Source organism: Natator depressus, chromosome 6 (assembly GCF_965152275.1).
Source record: "Natator depressus isolate rNatDep1 chromosome 6, rNatDep2.hap1, whole genome shotgun sequence".
NCBI lineage: Eukaryota > Metazoa > Chordata > Testudines > Cheloniidae > Natator > Natator depressus.
In genome coordinates this window covers 72,030,964-72,050,624 of record NC_134239.1, presented here as the reverse complement: position 1 = coordinate 72,050,624, position 19,661 = coordinate 72,030,964, and the positions used below count along the sequence as shown (strand labels likewise).

The window sequence follows — 19,661 nt, the reverse complement described above, 5'->3', positions numbered from 1 at the left end:
GCCATGAAATAATACTCAACTGTCATTGTTCTAGGTTTGAATAAGGCTCTGGAAGTTGTGTGTTGATGTGGCAAGGGATGGAGAATACTAGGCACCAAATATTGAGTCAGGTTGTCCAGGTAGCTTTTACAAACTACTGTATGTAGCACAAATTTGGAGCCAAAGGAAACTTGATTTTAGAAATCCACATAGTATTAAGAACTGTCCTTTAACAACATAGACTAAGTACATTATAGTACTACTTTTTCTGGTATTTTTGTTTAATAATAAATCTTGCTAGATTACTTGAGTTCTGTTGAGTACTAACTTTTGGGTGTTCTTTTCAGAATGTGGGATGATGTTTGCATTGCTAAAATAGTCCAGTTTTTTCTTCATGCTGAGAATTGGCAATGTTGTCAGTTTAATGATCCAGTCATACATTGCACTTGTATCTTGATATATCTCGTCTACTGATATCAACCTTAGTATATCCACAATCACACAGAACTCTAGGTGAAAACCTTGAAGTCTCTCTTGCTGTGTCTTTTTTTTATGTGACAAATTGTAGGAAATTCAAAAAAATGCAGCAAAAATTATTGGTGTGAGGGATTGACCTAGGTGGAAAGATTAAAAAATACTTTTTCTGAAAGATGATGGGGCAGGAGGAGAAAAATCCAAATATTTGAATGGATTTAAGTTAGTGATGGTACTTTAGATGTGCAAGTCACTGATTGTAGACTCTTCGTTTTGTATTCTTCATGATGACGTCGGCACCCACAGATGCAGTATGTCTCCAGAAATGTTTTGGATTATGTGTTTATCATTTGTAACAAGCCCTAGTAGATCTGGCATCCGTAGGTATGGTAATAGGATTCTTCTTAGCACTAAAAGCAAAAAGCACTTTTGAGAAGAGTGTTTTGCTTCCAAGAACGTCTGTATATTGTAGCAGGTCCTCTTTAAGCTGATGATGTTGTCAGAAAAATGACTATGTAGTGGTAGTATCCTCTTACTTAACTACATATAGCGAGCAGATTTAAATGAGTGATTGAAAGTGAGATTACTTGCAAATGAGCTGGATTCTATTCTGCTTTGTCCATCTTCAGCAAAATTAACTAAGCTTTGACTGCAGTCTAGGATACTGGTGATAACCTGCGAGCCAGAAAGACGACGTCTTGACTTTTTGGTTCCTAAATTGAGTATGCAGTACTCGCAGTTGGCTGGCAGGGGAATCATTCTTTGGTTTCTAAACGGAGTAAATTTGATGTAGAAATCTTTTAAATAGAAAATATGGAATTCCTCAGTAACACTTCTTACAGTGCCTTTCTGACTTGTGCTTCCGTATCATCTCTCTTGTACTTGGTGGTAAAAACCTAGATTTCAAAGTGTTTTATTACCTGTGGGTTAAACTACCACTTTGTTCACCAAAAGTTTAAAGGAGAGGTTCAGCTGTAATGCCAAAAATGCACTTATTTTTTATTCATTTTGCATCTCTAAATCTGAATATCTGGTCTTTTATATCAATTAGCCTTTTGTGATGTTTAAGGGAAATTGACTTGTAAAGATGGGGAGAAATTTTTAAGGAGTTGATGTTTCCTCATAACACCAGTTAACAAGAACTGGAATTATATGCACGCATGACCCCTTTAAAAAGCAGAAGCTTGTGATTGTTGTGTAAGTACTGTGTATAACCACTCATCATATCAAAGGTCTAATTCAATTGAAACCTTCGAAACAGATTCAGGGTAGGTAAAAATTGGGATGATTTTTTAGATAAAGATTATTTTAAATTAAATACAAGTTTATTTTTTAAAAATAAACTTATTAAACATTACATTTGAAATTGACAACCTATGTTTAAGTCCTAAGCTACTCATAGTATGTTAAAATCATTTCAATTAAATAAAAAAAAATTAAGGAGTACATGTTTATTGCCAAGTTTTAAAGAAAATTAAACCACTGAACTGGTGGAAGTCACTGGCTAAGCATCTGCAACTGGATTTTGTTGAAGTGCTAAATTAGCTTTTGACAGCAGTAGTCTCTTGTGCAAGTACTGTACAGAGAGAATATCTTCTTCATGTTAGTTTATTTCAATCAGTTCAGCTCAATGATTAGTTCATTCAAAGTAGAGACAGTGTTTGGAAGTTGAAAGAGCAGGAAAGCTTTCTTCTTCTTCTTCCAATCTATGAATAAAAACTCAAAGTGAGAGGGTGAGATTTACTAGTTTTAAAATCTTGAAGGACATGGTAACAGGAAACAATCAGTTCAATTCATTAAGTACAAATAATACTTTCTTTGTTTAATAAACCAATTAGTTTTAATGCGAAACGTTTCTGATAAACTTTTTTCTCATGTATCCAGCATACTTAAGGTAGCTCTGTTTAATTTTAAAAGTGCTTTTTTAAAATTATTATTATTTATCTGAATCTTCATCCGTGTTGGGCTTGACACAAATCACAAGTAAAAATATTAATCTAATAAATAAGAAATGCCTCATTCACCATTTTTCACATAGTAAAAATTAAGAATCTGACTGACTAAATGTAAGTTAAGCTATATAATTGCTTAAATTGTGTATAGATATAGTATATCCTCCTGGTTAGCAAAAAGAAGTACAAAATTTAGTATAAAGTCTATATTTAGTTGCAAATCAACATGTTCTAATGGTTACCAACCAATGAAAATCAACTTTTCGTTAGGAAAATAACTAAGAAGTACAAATGCAAAACGTAACTAAAATCAATTTAAATAAACGTTTCCTTCTTGCTGCTTGAAATCATAATTAAAATCCGTGATTTAAATTGCTTTGATTTAAATTAGTCTGCCTTAAACATATTGCATGGAATCTGGATACATATTAATTCTTGATACTTTTACCTTTTAATGTGTTATTTTCTAGTATAGAGATACCTATTGCAATCTCTTCACATGATAAACTAATGTAAATGCTTCTCTTGATGTGTAGAGAGAGAAGGTGGGTAAGGTAATATGTTTTATTGGAACAATTCCTGTTGGTGAGAGAGACCAGTTTTCAAGCTCTTCTTCAGGTCTGGGAAACTTACTCAGAGTGTCACAGCTAAATGCAAGGTGGAACAGATTGTTTAGCATAAGTAAACACATACTTCAAGGGACCATTCAAGGTGAAGTGGCCTAACATCCTTCTAGTCATAGGGAAGAAAGGAAGAGGGGAGGGGAGAAGCTGGAGGGGGTTGTTAGTGGGTTATAAATTGTTGTAATAAGCCATAAATTCAGTGTCTCTTGATCTGTGGGATTTGAGTCCATCAATGCTGAATGATTTTTTTAAACTACTAGCTATAAATAAACCACAACTTGCTATGTTCTGCCTAGGTATTGTGCAGTAGAACATATATTTCAAAGTCAAGGTTGGGAGAGTGTATGAATTTTCTTCTGAATTCTAAGTGATACTTACTATTGAAAGGTATCTTACTAAATGTAGTTTTCAGGGGTGGTGGCATATGATTTTAAGCATTCATATTTGTAGTTTTTGAAAAGAATTGTAAGCAGTTAGTCTCTTGGTAGCACTGGCTATGCCACCAAACCTGCAAGGGAATTATCCTGGGCTGTAAACTGCTCCTTATTTTACTCCTGGGGGAATTCTGTGCCGCTGCGTGCGCACAAAATTCATGTCCACTGCAGATTTCTTTGCTTCCTTGCAGAAAAATGACTTTCTGATGGGGAAGCAAAGGGAAGCCGCAAGAGCGGCCACTCACCCCTCCCCAGCAGTGCAGGTGTGTCGTTTCAGGTGCCTGGAGGAGCCAATGGAGAGGTAAGTCACGGCGGGGTGGGGTTGGGGATGCCTCGGCCAGTGCCGGGTCAGACCCATCCCACAATTGCCCAACCCCGGGCATCCATACCCAGACCCCCCTCAAACCCAGTCCTCCCCGGCACCCAGATCCCCTTTCCCCTCTGAGCTCTGCCCCCCTGCACCTGACACCCTGGCCAGTGGCTCTTACCTTACGCCGGGCTCAATTATTAGTCCTGGCTGGGCTGGGAGTGGGGGAGAAGCACCCTTCCCCTGCACGGAGCGGTCAGGGCCTGGTCCGACCCACCCCTAGAAATCTCCCCCAGCTCTGCACTGACCACCTGCTTCCTGTCCCCATTGCTCCTCAGCCATGGGTGAATGAGTCACTGTACAGGGAGCTGCTCCCCCATCTGCCCAACCCCTGTGCATCAGGACACCCCCCAGACACTCCCCCAGCCAAGATTTATCTCCCTGCACACGCAACCCCCACCTGCCGAGCCCTCCCCCCCCACACCCAGCCCTCTCTGCCAAGCCCCACTCCCTTACATCCAGACCCCTGCCGAGCCCCTCCCCCCTGCACGCAGATCACCCTCTGCCGAGCGGCACCCCCCTGCACCTGGATCCCCCACCCCTGTACACAGACCACCCCCTGCTCTTGAACCCCCAACCTGATGAACCCCATCCCCTGTGTGCCTAGATCACTCCAATGAGCCTCCCACACCTCGACCCCCACCCCACTGAGCTCCAACAAGCTGCGCCCGAATCCCCACCCCACCAAGCCCCACTCCTGCAGCAACCTGACCCCTTCAGTGAGCCCCTCACCCCCAGACACTCCATGCTGAGCCCCAACCTCCTTCACCTGGACCCCCCTGCAGAGTCCCATTGCCCCTGCACCCGGAACCCACCTCCAACAAGCCTCTGTGCATCCAGATCCCCCCACACACGGACTACCCACTCTGAGCCACCTGCACCCAGATTGCCCCACACAGAGCCCTCTCCCCCCCCATACCTAGATCCCCCCCACACTAAGCGCCTCCACACTTGGATCCTGTTGGGCTGAGCCTGCCTGCCCACACCTGGTGTGGAGGGGCAGGTCCCTGGGGTGCTTCTGGGGCAGGCCTGGCTCTTGCACTTTGTCAGGGTCAGGTAGAGTGATTACACAGCAAGTGTGAAAAATCGGGACAGGGTTGGGGTTAGTAGGCACCTATATAAGACAAAGCCCCAAGTATTGGGACTGTCCCTATAAAATCAGGACATCTGGTCACCTTAGGGTCAGGTGCAGCCTCACCGCCGAGTCCGTGTCCCATGGAGGGGAGGGGTCTGCAGGGTGATCTCCCACTTCCATGCAGCCGGTGGCCTGTACTGCCCTCTGCCATGCTGGAGCCTCCACATTTATTTATTGGCAAATAAACTTTGCAGAATTTTAAAATATTGTGCACAGAATTTTTAATTTGTTGGCACAGAATTCCCTCAGGAGTAATATTTACTGTCAGAAAAATCCACTTCCATATGAGTCTGCATCACTCTTTTTCGTTTCAGGGGAAATTTGTTGTAACTGGCCACTAGAAAAGGTAAAGAGGAGGGGGATATTAATAAAATTGAACATCTATTTAAGTCAGGCATTTTGGACTTGGATGTAATTAAAATACGACTGTTTTATTAATTTTATTTATAAAATATTGGGAAAAAATACCTGTTCAAGGGGGATTAGACTAAGTCCTACAAAGGAATGGTGGGAGTAGCAGAGGAAGGGGACAACTGATGTCCAGAGTTCAAGTGACTCTCTCTGGACAACCTAGAGATAATTCTCTGTAGAGCACTTATGCCAGAGACTTACCCTTTTGATGGGAACAAGAAGAAATAGGATCACAGAAATAGCCATACTAAACAAATCAATTGTCCATGCAGTCTGGTAGAAGGGCTTCCTCCAGGGCAGGGTTGTGTAGGGTGGTTGCATTACCACTACTGGACCTGTTTGGTGGATAAGTCAAAGACTCTTCTTTAAAATGACAAAATTCATTTCTTTTAAATAGAGGAACAGAAGATCTTGTTGCCTATTTCTGATTATTCTTGATGTTTTTGAAGTTAAATTTGCCCACTGACGTATGAGAAAATAAGGGGAATTGGTCAGCCTGTAGGTTGACAAGCTGGTATTCGCCATCCGAGGCCCTCAAAAGTTCTAAAACCTACATCTCTTACTGAAAGAAGTGATCAGTACGTAAATCAACTTTCTCTCAAAAGTCAGCAGTGTTCCTCTTTCAGCACCAAGTATGGAAGGACTATGAGGCAGTTCTGTGGACCATCAGTATAGGGGTCTGAAGCTGAGTTACTTCTTATTTACCCTGGGACTTGTTAGATCTGGAACTTTGACATCTGAAAGAAACATCTGAACGAAACAGGTTTCTAATTTATATATTTTATTAACTAAACAAAAGAATCAAATAAAATACATATATATAAGTAAATTAAAAGTGAGATAATATAAAAAAAATACATCAGGTTGATTTAAACCAGATTAAATCAACAGCTTTATCTAATAATTTGGGCAGGCATAACTGAGAGTCCCCAAAATGAGAGAGGACATTATCAATCTCAATGTCAGTCAGTATATTTATGTTTCAGCCAAATAGCTGATACAGGAAGGATCTAATCCCTCCCAGCTTCAAGTTAATGTTGAGCTTTGATGCCAATTAAGGGAGCTTTCCCAAAATTAATGGTGGTTAGGTAATAGCCAATCTTGCACACCACCTATCCTCAGTCATAGGGTTATATGAAATGTTCCAATACAATTCAAGATGATAGCTTGTTGTTTTTAAAATTTGAATGACAAATTTAGGGGAAACTAACATGATTTCTCAGGAATAAGCATACAACTTCTAACCCATGAAATACTGTGTGATCTTTCAGTCAGCAAAGTTGGTTAATCTATGGCTGTTTCAGGTACTGGCAGAATTGTTCTATTGGCTCAATTCTCAGATCCTGTGGGTTTTATCCATACACACTCCTGCTCACTACTAGCCATTGAGGTCAATGGTAAATGGGCCAAAATACAACATGGCTTTACAAAAGGTAGATTGTGTCAAACCAACCTGATCTCCTTCTTTGAGAAGGTAGCAGATTTTTTAGACAAAGGGAACGCAGTAGATCTAATTTAAATCGATTTCAGTAAGGCATTTGATACGGTTCCCCATGGAGAATTATTAGCTAAATTGGAAAAGATGGGGGTCAATATGAAAATTGAAAGGTGGATAAGGAACTGATTAAAGGGGAGACTACAGCAGGTCACACTGAAAGGTCAGACTGGAAGGAGGTTACTAGTGGAGTTCCTCAGGGATCAGTTTTGGGACCAGTCTTATTTAATCTTTTTATTACTGACCTTGGCACAAAAAGCAGGAATGTGCTAACAAAGTTTGCAGATGACACAAAGCTGGGAGGTATTGCCAATACAGAGAAGGATCGGGATATCATACAGGAAGATCTGGATGACCTTGTAAACTGGAGTAATAGTAATAGGATGAAATTTCATAGTGAAAAGTGCAAGGTCATACATTTAGGGATTAATAAGAATTTCTGTTATGAACTGGGGATGCATCACTTGGAAGTAACAGAGGAGGAGAAGGACCTTGGAGTATTGATTGATCACAGGATGAATATGAGCCGGCAATGTGATATGGCCGTGAAAAAAGCTAATGCTGTCTTGGGATGCATCAGGCTAGGTATTTCCAGTAGAGATGAGGAGGTGTTAGTACCATTATACAAGGCACTGGTGAGACCTCATCTGGAATATTGTGCGCAGTTCTGGTCTCCCATGTTTAAGAAGGATGAATTCAAACTAGAACAGGTACAGAGAAGGGCTACTAAGATGATCCAAGGAATGGAAAACCTGTCTTATGAAAGGAGACTCAATGAGCTTGGCTTGTTTAGCCTAACTAAAAGAAGGCTGAGAGGAGATATGATTGCTCTCTATAAATATATCAGAGGGATGAATACCATGGAGGGAGAAGAATTATTTAAGCTCAATACCAATGTGGACACAAGAACAAATGGATATAAACTGGTCATTGAGAAGTTCAGACTTGAAATTAGATGAACGTTTCTAGCCATCAGAGGAGTGAAGTTCTGGAACAGCCTTCCAAAGGGAGGAGTGGGGGAAAAAGATATATCTGGCTTCAAGTCAAAGCTTGATAAGTTTATGGAGGAGATGATATGATGGGATTAATTGAACTTTGACTACTAGTGGTAGGTATGCCCAGTGGCCTGTGATGAGATGTTAGATGGGGTGGGATCTGAGATACTACAGAGAATTCTTTCCTGGGTGTCTGGCTGATGAGTCTTGCCCACATGCTCAGGGTTTAGCTGATCACCATATTTGGGGTCGGGAAGGAATTTTCCCCCAGGGCAGATTGGCAGAGGCCCTGGGGGTTTTTCGCCTTCCTCTGCAGCGTGGGGCATGGGTCACTTGCTGGAGGATTCTCTGTACCTTGAAGTCTTTAAACCACGATTTGAGGACTTCGGTAGCTTAGACATAAGTTAGGGGTTTGTTACAGGAGTTGGTGGGTGAGATTTGGGGGGAGGGATAGCCCAGTGGTTTAAGCATTGGCCTGCTAAACCCAGGGTTATGCGTTTAATCCTTGTGGGGGCCATTTAGGGATCTGGGGCAAAAATTGGGGATTGGTCCTACTTTGAGCAGGGGGTTGGACTAGATGACCTCCTGAGGTCCCTTCTAACCCTGATATTCTATGATTCCGTGGCCTGCGTTGTGCAGGAGGTCAGACTAGATGATCATAATGGTCCCTTCTGACCTTAAAGTCTATGATTCTATGATCGGCTGGAGTTAAAAGTGGAAGAACATTAAGAAAGAGTTAGAAAAGAAAACAAAACCAAAAAGGCTGATATATATGCAGGATGGGTGTCAACACTTGTGGATAGCCTAAGAAAGCTGGCATGTGGTTGAAAAGATTAGTAGGTGCTCTTGTTGGCTCATGTTTTAACAGTGGTGGACTTGCTGATTGGGTAGAAGTTACTTGCTTGTAGATGTCGAGTCTTAGATGTTGCATGTTGCTGGACTCCTACCCCTTGGTGGCCACCTGGGTGGGTGGAGGAAGCACAGGCCATGTGGTCAGACATGGTGGCATCTCGTGGCCAGAGGCTAGCAGCCACTGCAACAGCCATTGCAAGCAAGCCATGGTTTGTGGCCAACAAACCTAAAGTAACAAGTATTAGCTTCTTCCTGTCCTCCAGTTTTTGAGGATGATGGTATGGCTGGTTCCTCCCACTGGGAATCCCTCCTCAGGAGTCCCGTGGCAGATCATAATTGCATCTCCTTCTAAAGTCACTGGCATCACCTTATGTGTTTGATTAGGTCACCCTTATGCAAATTAAGAACCTTCCCCATTTCAGTAATTATGGACTCAAAGACCATGGATCCAAAAATATATCCAGTCAGTGGGCAAGTCCATAGATATTTTGAGACATCTGAGGTAATGAGTCAGTCTACAGACGTTGTCTCAACCGTCCTAAAAAGTCCCAACTCAGAAATAATTTTTAAAATGCAAAGCTTAGCAAAAAGTTAGAATTGAAATCCTAGGAAAACACCAATCATACATTCACTCAACCATTCAGGTAGAAGAACCTGTTCCTGTTCTGCAGACAGACGCTTATAACTTCCCCTTTTATATTTTTGTTACGCGTTAGCTTAGTTTTTGTTGTTTAGCATTTTTGACACTCAAAGTCTGAATGAAAGGTTAGACCTTAACTCAGTGGAATAAAAGTTTTTTTCTTTCCAAAATTATATTCTTGGGATTCAGTTATTATGCAGGCCTATCTACAGATCAGATGGCTTACTTAAAGATTGTGGCTGGTCTTTAAAACAATTAAAATGTCAAACTAATTGTTAAGCGTAGCACTTAGCCACGTTCTTACCTGCACAAAGATTTGTTATTAAGTTTGTGTGTTATAGTTGGTTTGTCTCTGTCCATTTGACTTTCTTTAAAGTTCAGCTTTCACATGGCTTGGTAAGGTGAACTTGTTATCTTTTGTCTAATTGTCCTGGGCAATAGCCCTGTTTGTAACAACACATGAGTAATCAAAAATTTACCTAGAATGTATTTATACCATACACCTTGGGCATGGGTTTATATTAACTTTAATTAGTTTGATTAATATCTGTGACTTATTAAAAATCATGTCCATTTAACTGGGGACTGGACTTTCATGTAACATACTTGTAATAGTACTTAGGCATAATAGGGCAGGATGGAGTTTTGGCTTTAACCCTGATTTTTCCTGGCTTCTGGGGTTTTCACTATCAGTCACATATTTAATTACTGTCATATTCTGTGGTTTAATGTTAAACCACATCTCATTACATCCTGTTTTCTGATTGGTTTAAACTGGCCATGACCCAGAAATACTATATTTTGTATAGTAACCAGCATCCTCAAATATTTCCTATTTGGTATATTGTGAGGAGATGGGTCCCTTTCAGTGATATTAATAGACTTTTTTTTTCTGTTTATTTACAGGAGTGAAACCTGGTCCTATGACTCATGCCCGGAAGAAACAACTTTTCCTTCTAAAACATCCATCTGGTTCTGCTGGCCAAGATTTGTCACCAGTAGACGGTGAAAGAATGGATAGGACTGAGGCAGAGTGCAGTGAGCAAGGAGAGACCACTGATATTCAAAACTGCCAGAGTGGGTTTATGGGTGTGAACAAAAGCAGGAATTTGCAGGAGATCAGAAAGACGTACCCATTAAGGAAACGTCTGATCACTTCTGTGGACAAAAAAACGTGCAAAGTGCTTCTCACCAGACTAGAGGACGTGGCTGGATCGTTGTCAAAAGAGACCCAGAGTGGCACAAAAAGAGACCTCTCCAGTTGGATGGATGACTTCAGACCTCCCTGTTTCCCGGAACAAGTTCAGACTCTGGGAGCAGGGAAAAGTGATCCATCTGGGGAAAAGTGCACAATAACTTGTCCTGGAACAGAACAGGAACCCAGTGCTGCTCCTTTGGAGCCCAGGAAACGAAGACTAGCCTCTCTGAATGCAGAGGCAGTGAATAACCTGCTGTTTGAACGGGATGATGGCTTATTATCTGGCAGGCGTTTTCGGAAAGACTCTGTCAAAGCCAGTGGAGATTGTAGCACTAAGGGCTTGCACTGCAAAGCTAGTGGCAACTGGCCCTCATTGGGAAAACCAGCTGTAAAAACAGTTAAGGAAAAGAGTCAGAATGGATCCAGTCAGAAATGCAATAGCTCTGACCATTCATTGGATGATGTCTTTGAAGATGGAACAAAGAGGGAGGATAGTGGAATTCCCTATCATCCCACCCCAAAGAGATTGGCCAGTCTCAATGCTGTAGCATTTTTGAAACTGACCCATGAAAAAGACCAACCTCTGAAGCCGAGGAGTAAATCAGATGGAGAGGGCAAGTCTGAGAACCACTGTTCAAAGTCAAGGCTCAAGTGGGCCAAAGCCAATAGGAAGAATTGTGTCAAATCCAAAAAGGAAATGTCCAATGTAAAAATGGAGGGTCCACATGGCTGGCAAGGATTTCCTGCAAGTGCTTTTAGGAAAGCAGACCATCAGGACTCCCCTAGTCCCCATGGAAAAATGGAATCTCTCAATTATGAACCATTATCTAGTTCCTACGATAGCACAGATGGTTTCTATCACAGACTGCCTTTGCTTATGGGTGGGCAAGCTTCCATGAAGCCTGAGTATGGGAGACCTGGGGAGAAATCTCCTACTCCGAAACAGGAGTTTCATCAGCCTTCCTTCCCCGTGCAGCAGTTCCATCCCTTGCCTGTGCCAGGAAATCACACGGATTGTGGATGTCTCTGTGAATCTTCAGATTTGACTCCATTGAACGGGTTTTATGTTTATTATGGCCAAAGTGGATACAGTGGCTACTCTCACTGCTCGGTTTACCCTAAGGATGAGCTTTCGCAGTCTACCTGTGAGGGGCTTTTGGTATCTCCAACTTCCTTACCATCAGGTACTCCTTTCCAGCCACTTCACTGGTGTAACTCTCCATACTGTTGTGGAGAAGGAACAGCTGTTAACAGTTACAGCCTTTGTGGAGTTATGCACGTGCCAGAGAGCAGGATTAGCAGTGTGCATACAGGACGGAACAGCTACCCCTACAAAATGCCTTTTGCAGCAGGTAAGACAAAATAACAAATCGAGGTCTTAGCATGCCTAAGTGAAGAAGGTTAGATTAGTGCACTGATAAGCAGAGGGGGGCATCTTGTTGCCTGTATATGACCAAGTAAGAGGCATGCTCCCTATGTATTCAGTTCATCTAAATCTGGGACATGTACTGTCTGTTGTTGAGGAAGATGCAGCATTCAGCTACACTTCCAGATGTTATGACATTCCTTCCTTTTCCGCTGAAGGCTGTTTCCAGTAAAATGTTTTATGTGGATGGAAAAATTGAGTCAGAAGTCTGGTAAGATTTGGGACAGAAAGAAGGTGGTCCCTGGTTTGAATTCTGCCCAGGTTAGCGGTAACCACAGTACAATATCTGTCTAATCTATGGAAAATGAGGGGGTGGTCTGTTTAGTTCCTAGTGGATGAGTGGTCCAGTTTGCCAACTGGCCATCACTGTGTATAGCTCTAGTTCAGAGTTCCAGTTGAATCCGAAGGCTGATCTAGACCATGGAGATCGAATAACCCTTTTGTCCCTAGAGGGGATCACTATAGTGAAAGGTTGAGGCATGCTGGTAGAGCAGTGTGTGGAAGCTGGCACTGCCTTCTGCATTGTACCTGATCTGCGAACAGTGAAATTCCCAAAATACATTTTATTGGGATCTCACAAAATCTCTTATTTGGGTTTTTAATTTCCTTTGAACGCACCAAAGTTATTGAGTATTTCAGCAGGTGCTACCTGTGACAGGACACCGTCCTGCTCCTGTCTCTTCTGTAGCCACAAACTACTCGGAGACCTTCTAGTCAAACACCTTGTGCAATGTGTTACAGTATTCTCCCAACTAACTTTCCAGAGTTGTGCAGCTCTGTATTTACAATAGCATATGATCCTTTGCTCTCTCAGCCAAGGAGGGGGGGAGACAGAAAGTATCTTCCTTCTGAAAGAGCTTTCCTGTTTCTGCCTCTGACCCTGAAAAGCCTGCCTGCCCGCCATTCTCAGTCTCTCTCTCTTCCCCACTGAGCACATCCTTCCTGTGTGTTTTCTACTTTCTGGGCTGATGGATTCATTAGCCTTGTAGCTCTCTCCTGCCCATCCCCAATCTATCAATTAGGCACAGCTTTGGTCCTCAGGTTTCCTTCGGGGTGATTTAACTGGTGATCCAGTGATCAGAGTGCTGGTACAGCTGCTGTTGCCCAGCACTCTGTCGCACAACCCAGTTTGGAAAAACACCAAAAGATGTTAGCTGTGAGATTTGTAACATAATTGCACCCTGTACATTGAGATAATTAACTCACTGAATGTCAGTGGATTCTTGAGATCCTGTAAGATCCTTTCCCCTGATTTTGTGTGTAGCCTATTAAACACTGAAACCCAGAAGTGTAATATGTTTAATAAATGGTTCAGGTATTTGTGTAGCTTTTTTTCCCTAGCTGTGGTATCCATAGTCTTTGTACTACGGTTTTTATCCAGGAGCTTTGCCTTCACTATGTAGAGAAATGTCTGTTCAAAATATTTAAAACTGGCTACCAGAATTGTTGTGACAGGACAATCGTATACCAGTACATTTTCAGTATAAAAGCCACCAAGCTATAAAGGAGGTGTGTGTTGCTATTCCCAAAATACAGTGTAATCTATGAACTGGGATTGCTTCATCTACCTCTGAGATGGAATTGTCTCTGAAGATGCAGCTACATGCAGCAATGCTGTAGAGTTTAGGATTCAAAGGGAAGGATAACTTATGCAATTAAAACTGCTGATGGATTTTAGGTAGGCGGATGAATCTTCTAAGTCAAGAGTACAGGATAAGATGGGCTTTATGGCCTCCTTCTGTTCTGAGAAGGTGCTATAACTCAGAAGCACTTGAGCGAAGTGTAGGTTTCCTTTTTTTCCAAAATATATCTCTGCTGTCCTGGTGTGACCCCCGACCCCCTACGCTGGGTGGCTAGACAGTACATTAAAGTCTCAGTAATAGCTCTAAGGGTTTTAATAACTGAATACTACTTGTGAGAAGACTAGTTCAGAAATAAGAATGCTGATCTTTGACATACTGCCTTGAGTCATGCCAATCTATACTGTACTAAAAGGAATTGGTTCAAGCACCTTAGTGATGCTAGCTTAACATTCAGGTGAAAGGGGTGTGAGGATGTTTTGGTGGTGCTCTGAGTGATTCCCTATGTAGAGAGAGAAAAGTTGATGTCTTATGCAGAGGGAGAAGATTGATGTCAATCCTTCTTGGAAATCTGATAGATTAGCTAAAGTGCTATGAGTAGTGCCAATCTGTCCCACAGGTAGGATTTCTCCAACTCTGCTGTATTCCTCCAGACTTTCCCTGCTATAGATTTTTCTTTTTAAAGGCAAGTGGCAAGATAGCACACTTCTTAAATATGGTGCATTTGGGTTGTGTGTGTTCAAAGGTGTGGACAGGCCCTCTTGTCTTCCTTGCTGAGTAACTTCCATTTAGAATTCTGCAAAATTGGAATACCCTAGATTTTCTGCTTTTGCTGAGTGCAGTGTGGAGGGAGGTCTCTTCTAGCATAAATAAAGTTTAATGTTCTAGATCTGGTTTGTTGAGCCTTGTGAAAAAGATCTGAGTCTTTCCTGGAAACGTCACCTTCAATGAGTTAAAGGATTACTTTAACCTGAATAATGTCATATGCAGAGAAGGGGGGATAAGGTTGATCCCCCAGTGCTACCAGCTTGACATATCAAGTATCTTGCATCTATATTCTTGTTGATTACAGTCTGTTGTTAGAGAGGTTAGCTGGGTACCCAATGGGGCCAAACTGTCCTTGAAAAGGTAACTAATTTTGAACGCTGTCATCCTGATAGTGATGGGATTAGTTAAGTATTGCTCATAGATACTAGCCTTCTCTTTACAGGGGACAGGTGTTAATTTTGTTCTCGGAGTAGCACAGTGCGTTGTTAGAATGAGGTGCCAGTCTCACTTACTGGGGAGGATGTGTTCACTTGTAGGTGAATGATGAGGGTCTGCTGTATACAGGTGAAGGGATTAGGCTGGTGTCGTGGGCAGTGCTTGTGTGCCATATCCAGCAGAGAGAGAGAGAGAGGGATTACTCTTGTGTTCCAGTGATAGCAGCCTGCTATGTAAAACTGCACGCAGGGTAATGGGGTTAAGACTGAGCAGACTGGATGAGGAGTTGGCCACAATGATTATCTATTTTTAGACATGGGAAATGCTTTATTGGTAGCACTTGAAACCAATGAATTAATGGGTGGTGGAGGGATGCTAGAGAGGTTAAACCCGGGCAGATCATTTTCGGTGGTGGGAATATATGCATGGCAGATGGGAATGTAGGACATGATGGGGTTCGTGTGGCCCTATTGAGCACCTGTTGAATGAAGTCTTTCCTTTCTTAAGGCGGGTAGCTATTAGTGTGAAGCTGTTTGTCATGCTTCAGTTTGGAACTGAAAAGAGCTTGTGATCTCAATGTCCATGAGGCTGCTACATTACTATCCAGGTCATCTGTGGAATTAGCCTGGGAGCCTAGGCCATAGGGCACCAGAGTTCAGTTCCTAATCTTCACACCATTAAATACAGCTACGCACGATGGCTGTCCAAGTGGTCCCAAATCTGATTCAAGACATATCAGCTTGTCCATTTAAGAGTTCCTAAGACTTTCCCACATCATCATTCTGGGCTGTTTCTCCTTTATTAGTACAACTGCTCCATTCTCCTTGTGTGCCCCTCTGCACCTTCCAATGTTCTTCCTCCCACTTCACCATCTTTTAAACACCCATCACAATCACCCACTAACCCCATCAGCTAAAGAGTCAGAGGGAAGCTGCTGAGTGACAGAAAACACTCCTCCTCCCAGGGGAACAATGCTCTACATCTGTAGCACTACAGACTACAAACGGAGCAAGCAGAGAGATCAAGAATCTTTCCGACCAGCTCTATTAGCTATACTTGTTTTTATAGCTGTTGCTGCTAATCTGTGAATGCATCTTTCTTTTGTCACTGCTCCTATCTCCAAGGATGGTGATTGTTTCATAACCTTTTACAGCTCACTGAGTGGGAGGCAGAGGGCAGCAGTTTCCCACTGTCTGGAGCAGCCTCAGCCATGCTTCACTCTGTAAATTGAATCAGTTATTACGCTGATTCTCTTAAACTGCTTTTATTTTTAAGGTGGTGCGCACTTGGGGACCTGCAGATGTATCAAAGCAGCCGTCTTTGTGAACCTTAGTGCTGTCTGAGATTGCCTGAAGCTGCCCTGTTGGCATTTCCAGGATGCATGCTTTCAGATTTATGAAGCATGGGGATTTTCTTATGTATTGGGCTGTTTGTTAAGCTGGGGGCTCCCTCCTTGCCGGAATTGATAATGCTGTGTCACTAGACTTCTTCAGATCTAAGCTTCTTTCTTTTTTTACTCAGGCTTATTTCATGGATTGAACGCTTCAGGCACTGGAAATTTTGGATGTGTATTATCATTGTAAAATGCTTTGGGATGTTTTTGGAAGGCTTTCTCAGCTGACTTGCTAGCCTGTGGTAGTAAATATGTCTGCTTCTGGGATATAGGGCTGTCCTAAAGGCAACAGCACATGCTTTGTTTCAAGTTCGGCCCCATGTTTTATCATTGGTCTGGATCTCATTAGAGAAAGCTCTTCACTTTCACTGACTAAACTTAGTGCCTGCGCTGGCACCTTGAAGGAAATTGGGCTTTTGGATTAGTATGGAGGGATAGATATGTAAGGCCAAAAGGGACCTCAAGAGGTCATCTAGTCCAGCACCCCGTGCTGAGGCAGGGTTGAGTATGTGTAGACCATCCCTGACAGATGGTTAATGTATAGTTTAGTCCTTTGCGAGTTCTCACTTCTCTCGCACAGTAAGCCCTTTTGCTACTCACCTTTACGTGTATGTTGACAGGCTGGAATCACTGTATCTAGTCTGTATCTAGTCTAGTATCATGTAGGGTGCTAACCCAGCCCTTTGTACGTGAGAGGCTGGCACTACCGAGGGGCGTATCAAATGGGTTTGTCATAGTGAGGATGTACTTCAGTGCATTTTCAAAGCAGCCTACTCAAGTGTCATTGCTTTTAGAATCGAGCAGTAGTACAAAATGTTTCCTAGTACAGGAGGTCCATACTTAAATAGAAGTATTGTCTACTACGAGTAGTGCAATAAAGAGAATTCCTTAGGAAAGTATTGCTTAGCTTGGGATCATCCTGCTAATTTAGTCGTTATCAAGAAACTGCAGTACAAATATATCACTCTCCCCCTCTTGTTAGAAAGTTGCAAATCTCTGGACCAGCTGAGCCTCACAATCCCTGTGGCAGGGCACCCTGCATCACCTGCCCACCCACTCTCAGGATGTCCTGTGCCCAGTGTGCCACCAGCTGCAGAACCAGTTCCTCACTTGCAGACCCCCAACTCGGAACCCCAGACCGTGGCCCGAGAGTGTCCACAGAGCTCCAAGCCCCCCAGTGGCTCCAAATCTGGTCTTCGAAATACTGCTGGCTGTTTACATGCCTGTGATAGCAAAGCAGCAGGAGGTCACTCTCATCCAAAGCAGCAGCGCATCAGCAGGAGGAGAGCAACCAATGGCTGGATACCTGTGGGTGCAGCCTGCGAAAAGGCCGTGTATGTTGTGGTAAGTGCTGGAAAAATTCTGCTTTCCTATGTATGCCTCCAAGCATGCTGCACAGTAAACTGAGATCCTGTAGGGACAAGGAAGGGAGGTTGCAGGATTTCAGGTTAGGTAGACTTGCCTGCAGGTACAAGAGCATTCTCCAGAGTGACACTACTGCTGTTACCTCTGTAACAGCATGATCTCACTGGATGTCATCCAGCATTTCTTTAACAAGGGAACAATTGGATTGGTGTAAAACATTTTTGCTGGGCTTTGGGGCTGAGCCACTTGACTGTTGGCTTCTCGTTCTTTCTCCGGTACTGCAGCAGCACATGCCCTCGTCTGCCCTGGCGTCTGGCATGACAGGCAAGCAGAGAAAAAGCCTAAAAGGAAAAAAAAAAAAAATATATATATATATATATATATGTTGCTATTACTAAAATACAGTGTAATCTATGAACTGGGGTTGCTTCATCTACCTCTGAGATGGAATTGTCTCTGAAGATGCAGCTACATGCAGCAATGCTGTAGAGTTTAGGATTCAAAGGGAATGCTTCTCCTGCTCCTCTTCCCAGATAATTGAGAACGGGTGCGACTGGGTTTGTAGTCAGAGAGGGACAGCTGCCTCAGGTAAGCCAGGACACAGCTGCTGGATCATGGAAGCAGTGAACCCCAGCAGGGAAGTGGCAAGTGGTACCTTCTAGCCCCACTACAGGGAGTAGAGGAAGCAGCAATCTAAGGGCAATTCTAAGGCAAAAATAGCAACTGCCAAGCTGCTTGAGCTTGTCTCGTCAGGCATTGGTGGTGCCTGTAGCTCCAGCAATAATTCCCCTCTGTTGCCCAGTGTACGGCCTTGGCAAGGACACACAGTCAGTCCAATGGGGGCCCCACCAGCCCACATCTTTTATGCCCTATTTATAGGGCCTAGCCAGCTGTTCTCCTCCATGGGGGTTCTTCTCCCAACTAGGCTTCGCCCTTCAACAGATCTCTGGCATTCTGAGCCTGTAGGAGTAGAGATTTGTCCCAGTGAGGCAACTCTGCTGCATCAGGGGTTACCCTACTCTGCGGTTTCATTTTATCCATAATATCAAAGTGTACACACAAATTTGGAAGAAAGAAAAAATCTGAAGGAAACTATCCCATTTCTTGGGGCAGAATAGGTGGCTCTTAACTCAGAGGGTATATCTACACTGCAAAAAAACAACCCTGTGGCAGAGTCTCAGCGCCTAGGTCTACACACTCTGGCATGCACTGCAGAGCTAAAAATAGCTGTGTAGACATTCCCACTAGGGCTGGAGCTGGGGCTCTGAGACCAACCCCCTTGCTGAGTTTCAGAGCCCAAGCTCCAGCCTGAGTGGGAATGTCGGCTTTGGGTTTTGTTTTGTTCTGTAGATGTATCCATAGAGGCAGAGCCTGTTACTCTTGTTCCTCATGCCCAAGAGGTCAGGTGGGAACAGAGCAAAAAAGCAACCTTCACCTTTTAGGCTTTTTCTTTGCTCATTTGTCATGCTGGGGACAAGGGCATGTGCTGCTGTAGTGCTGGAAGAAGAATGAGAAGCCAAGAAACAAATAACTCAGCCCAAATGTTTTTGCGCCAGCCCAATTTGTGTTGTCACAACCCCTTGACCTCACTTCGTTAGTAAAGCGGATTTCACTTTGCCTATATTTTCAAGAGGACATATTACATGTTGTTGCATTCTTACAAATAGTTTTTAACAGTCTCTTAGGAAGCATAACTATTATATTTCAAAACAAACAACAGATTTAGTCTCCAATTGCACCAGTAGCATAAGCAGCTGGAAACCTACAATATCTAGGTTGGTAATATTAAAAATCTGTGGTCAGAAGAACACTTACCTGAAAGCAGGTTTGTGTGTGCACAGGTATAGGAATTCTCACTTTTGATTAATTTAAAATACAATGGGGGAGACGGTTTCGAAGTACTACTTTTTCCTTTTAGACTAAGACTGATCCTTAAACTGGCGTGATGAAGATTCTGCAACCTACTGTACCGAAGCAGTAGCATTTCGTTTTCTCCATAGCCCTTCTGAACATCAGACTGGTGGCCATACCTGAGCTGAAGACACTTGATTCCTGAACCCAGGAGAATGTTCTGTGGCTTTTTTTCCTAGGTTCATTAGCAAATAGTTCACACCCACTTTTCAAATTTGCCCTCTGGAT

The 19,661-nt window shown here is 42.9% G+C and overlaps 1 protein-coding gene across 2 annotated transcripts in view; it reads left to right on the top strand.

Annotated features, from left to right (window-relative positions):
- Positions 1 to 19,661, top strand: part of BAHD1 (bromo adjacent homology domain containing 1) — a 65,373-nt gene that overhangs the window by 34,544 nt on the left and 11,168 nt on the right. For both annotated transcript variants that reach the window (XM_074955702.1, XM_074955704.1), the window contains exons 2-3: positions 10,264 to 11,907; positions 17,140 to 17,501. In XM_074955702.1, the coding sequence (XP_074811803.1) occupies positions 10,281 to 11,907; positions 17,140 to 17,501 (1,989 nt within the window). In that variant the 5' untranslated portion in view covers positions 10,264 to 10,280. The remainder of the gene's footprint in view (positions 1 to 10,263; positions 11,908 to 17,139; positions 17,502 to 19,661) is intronic.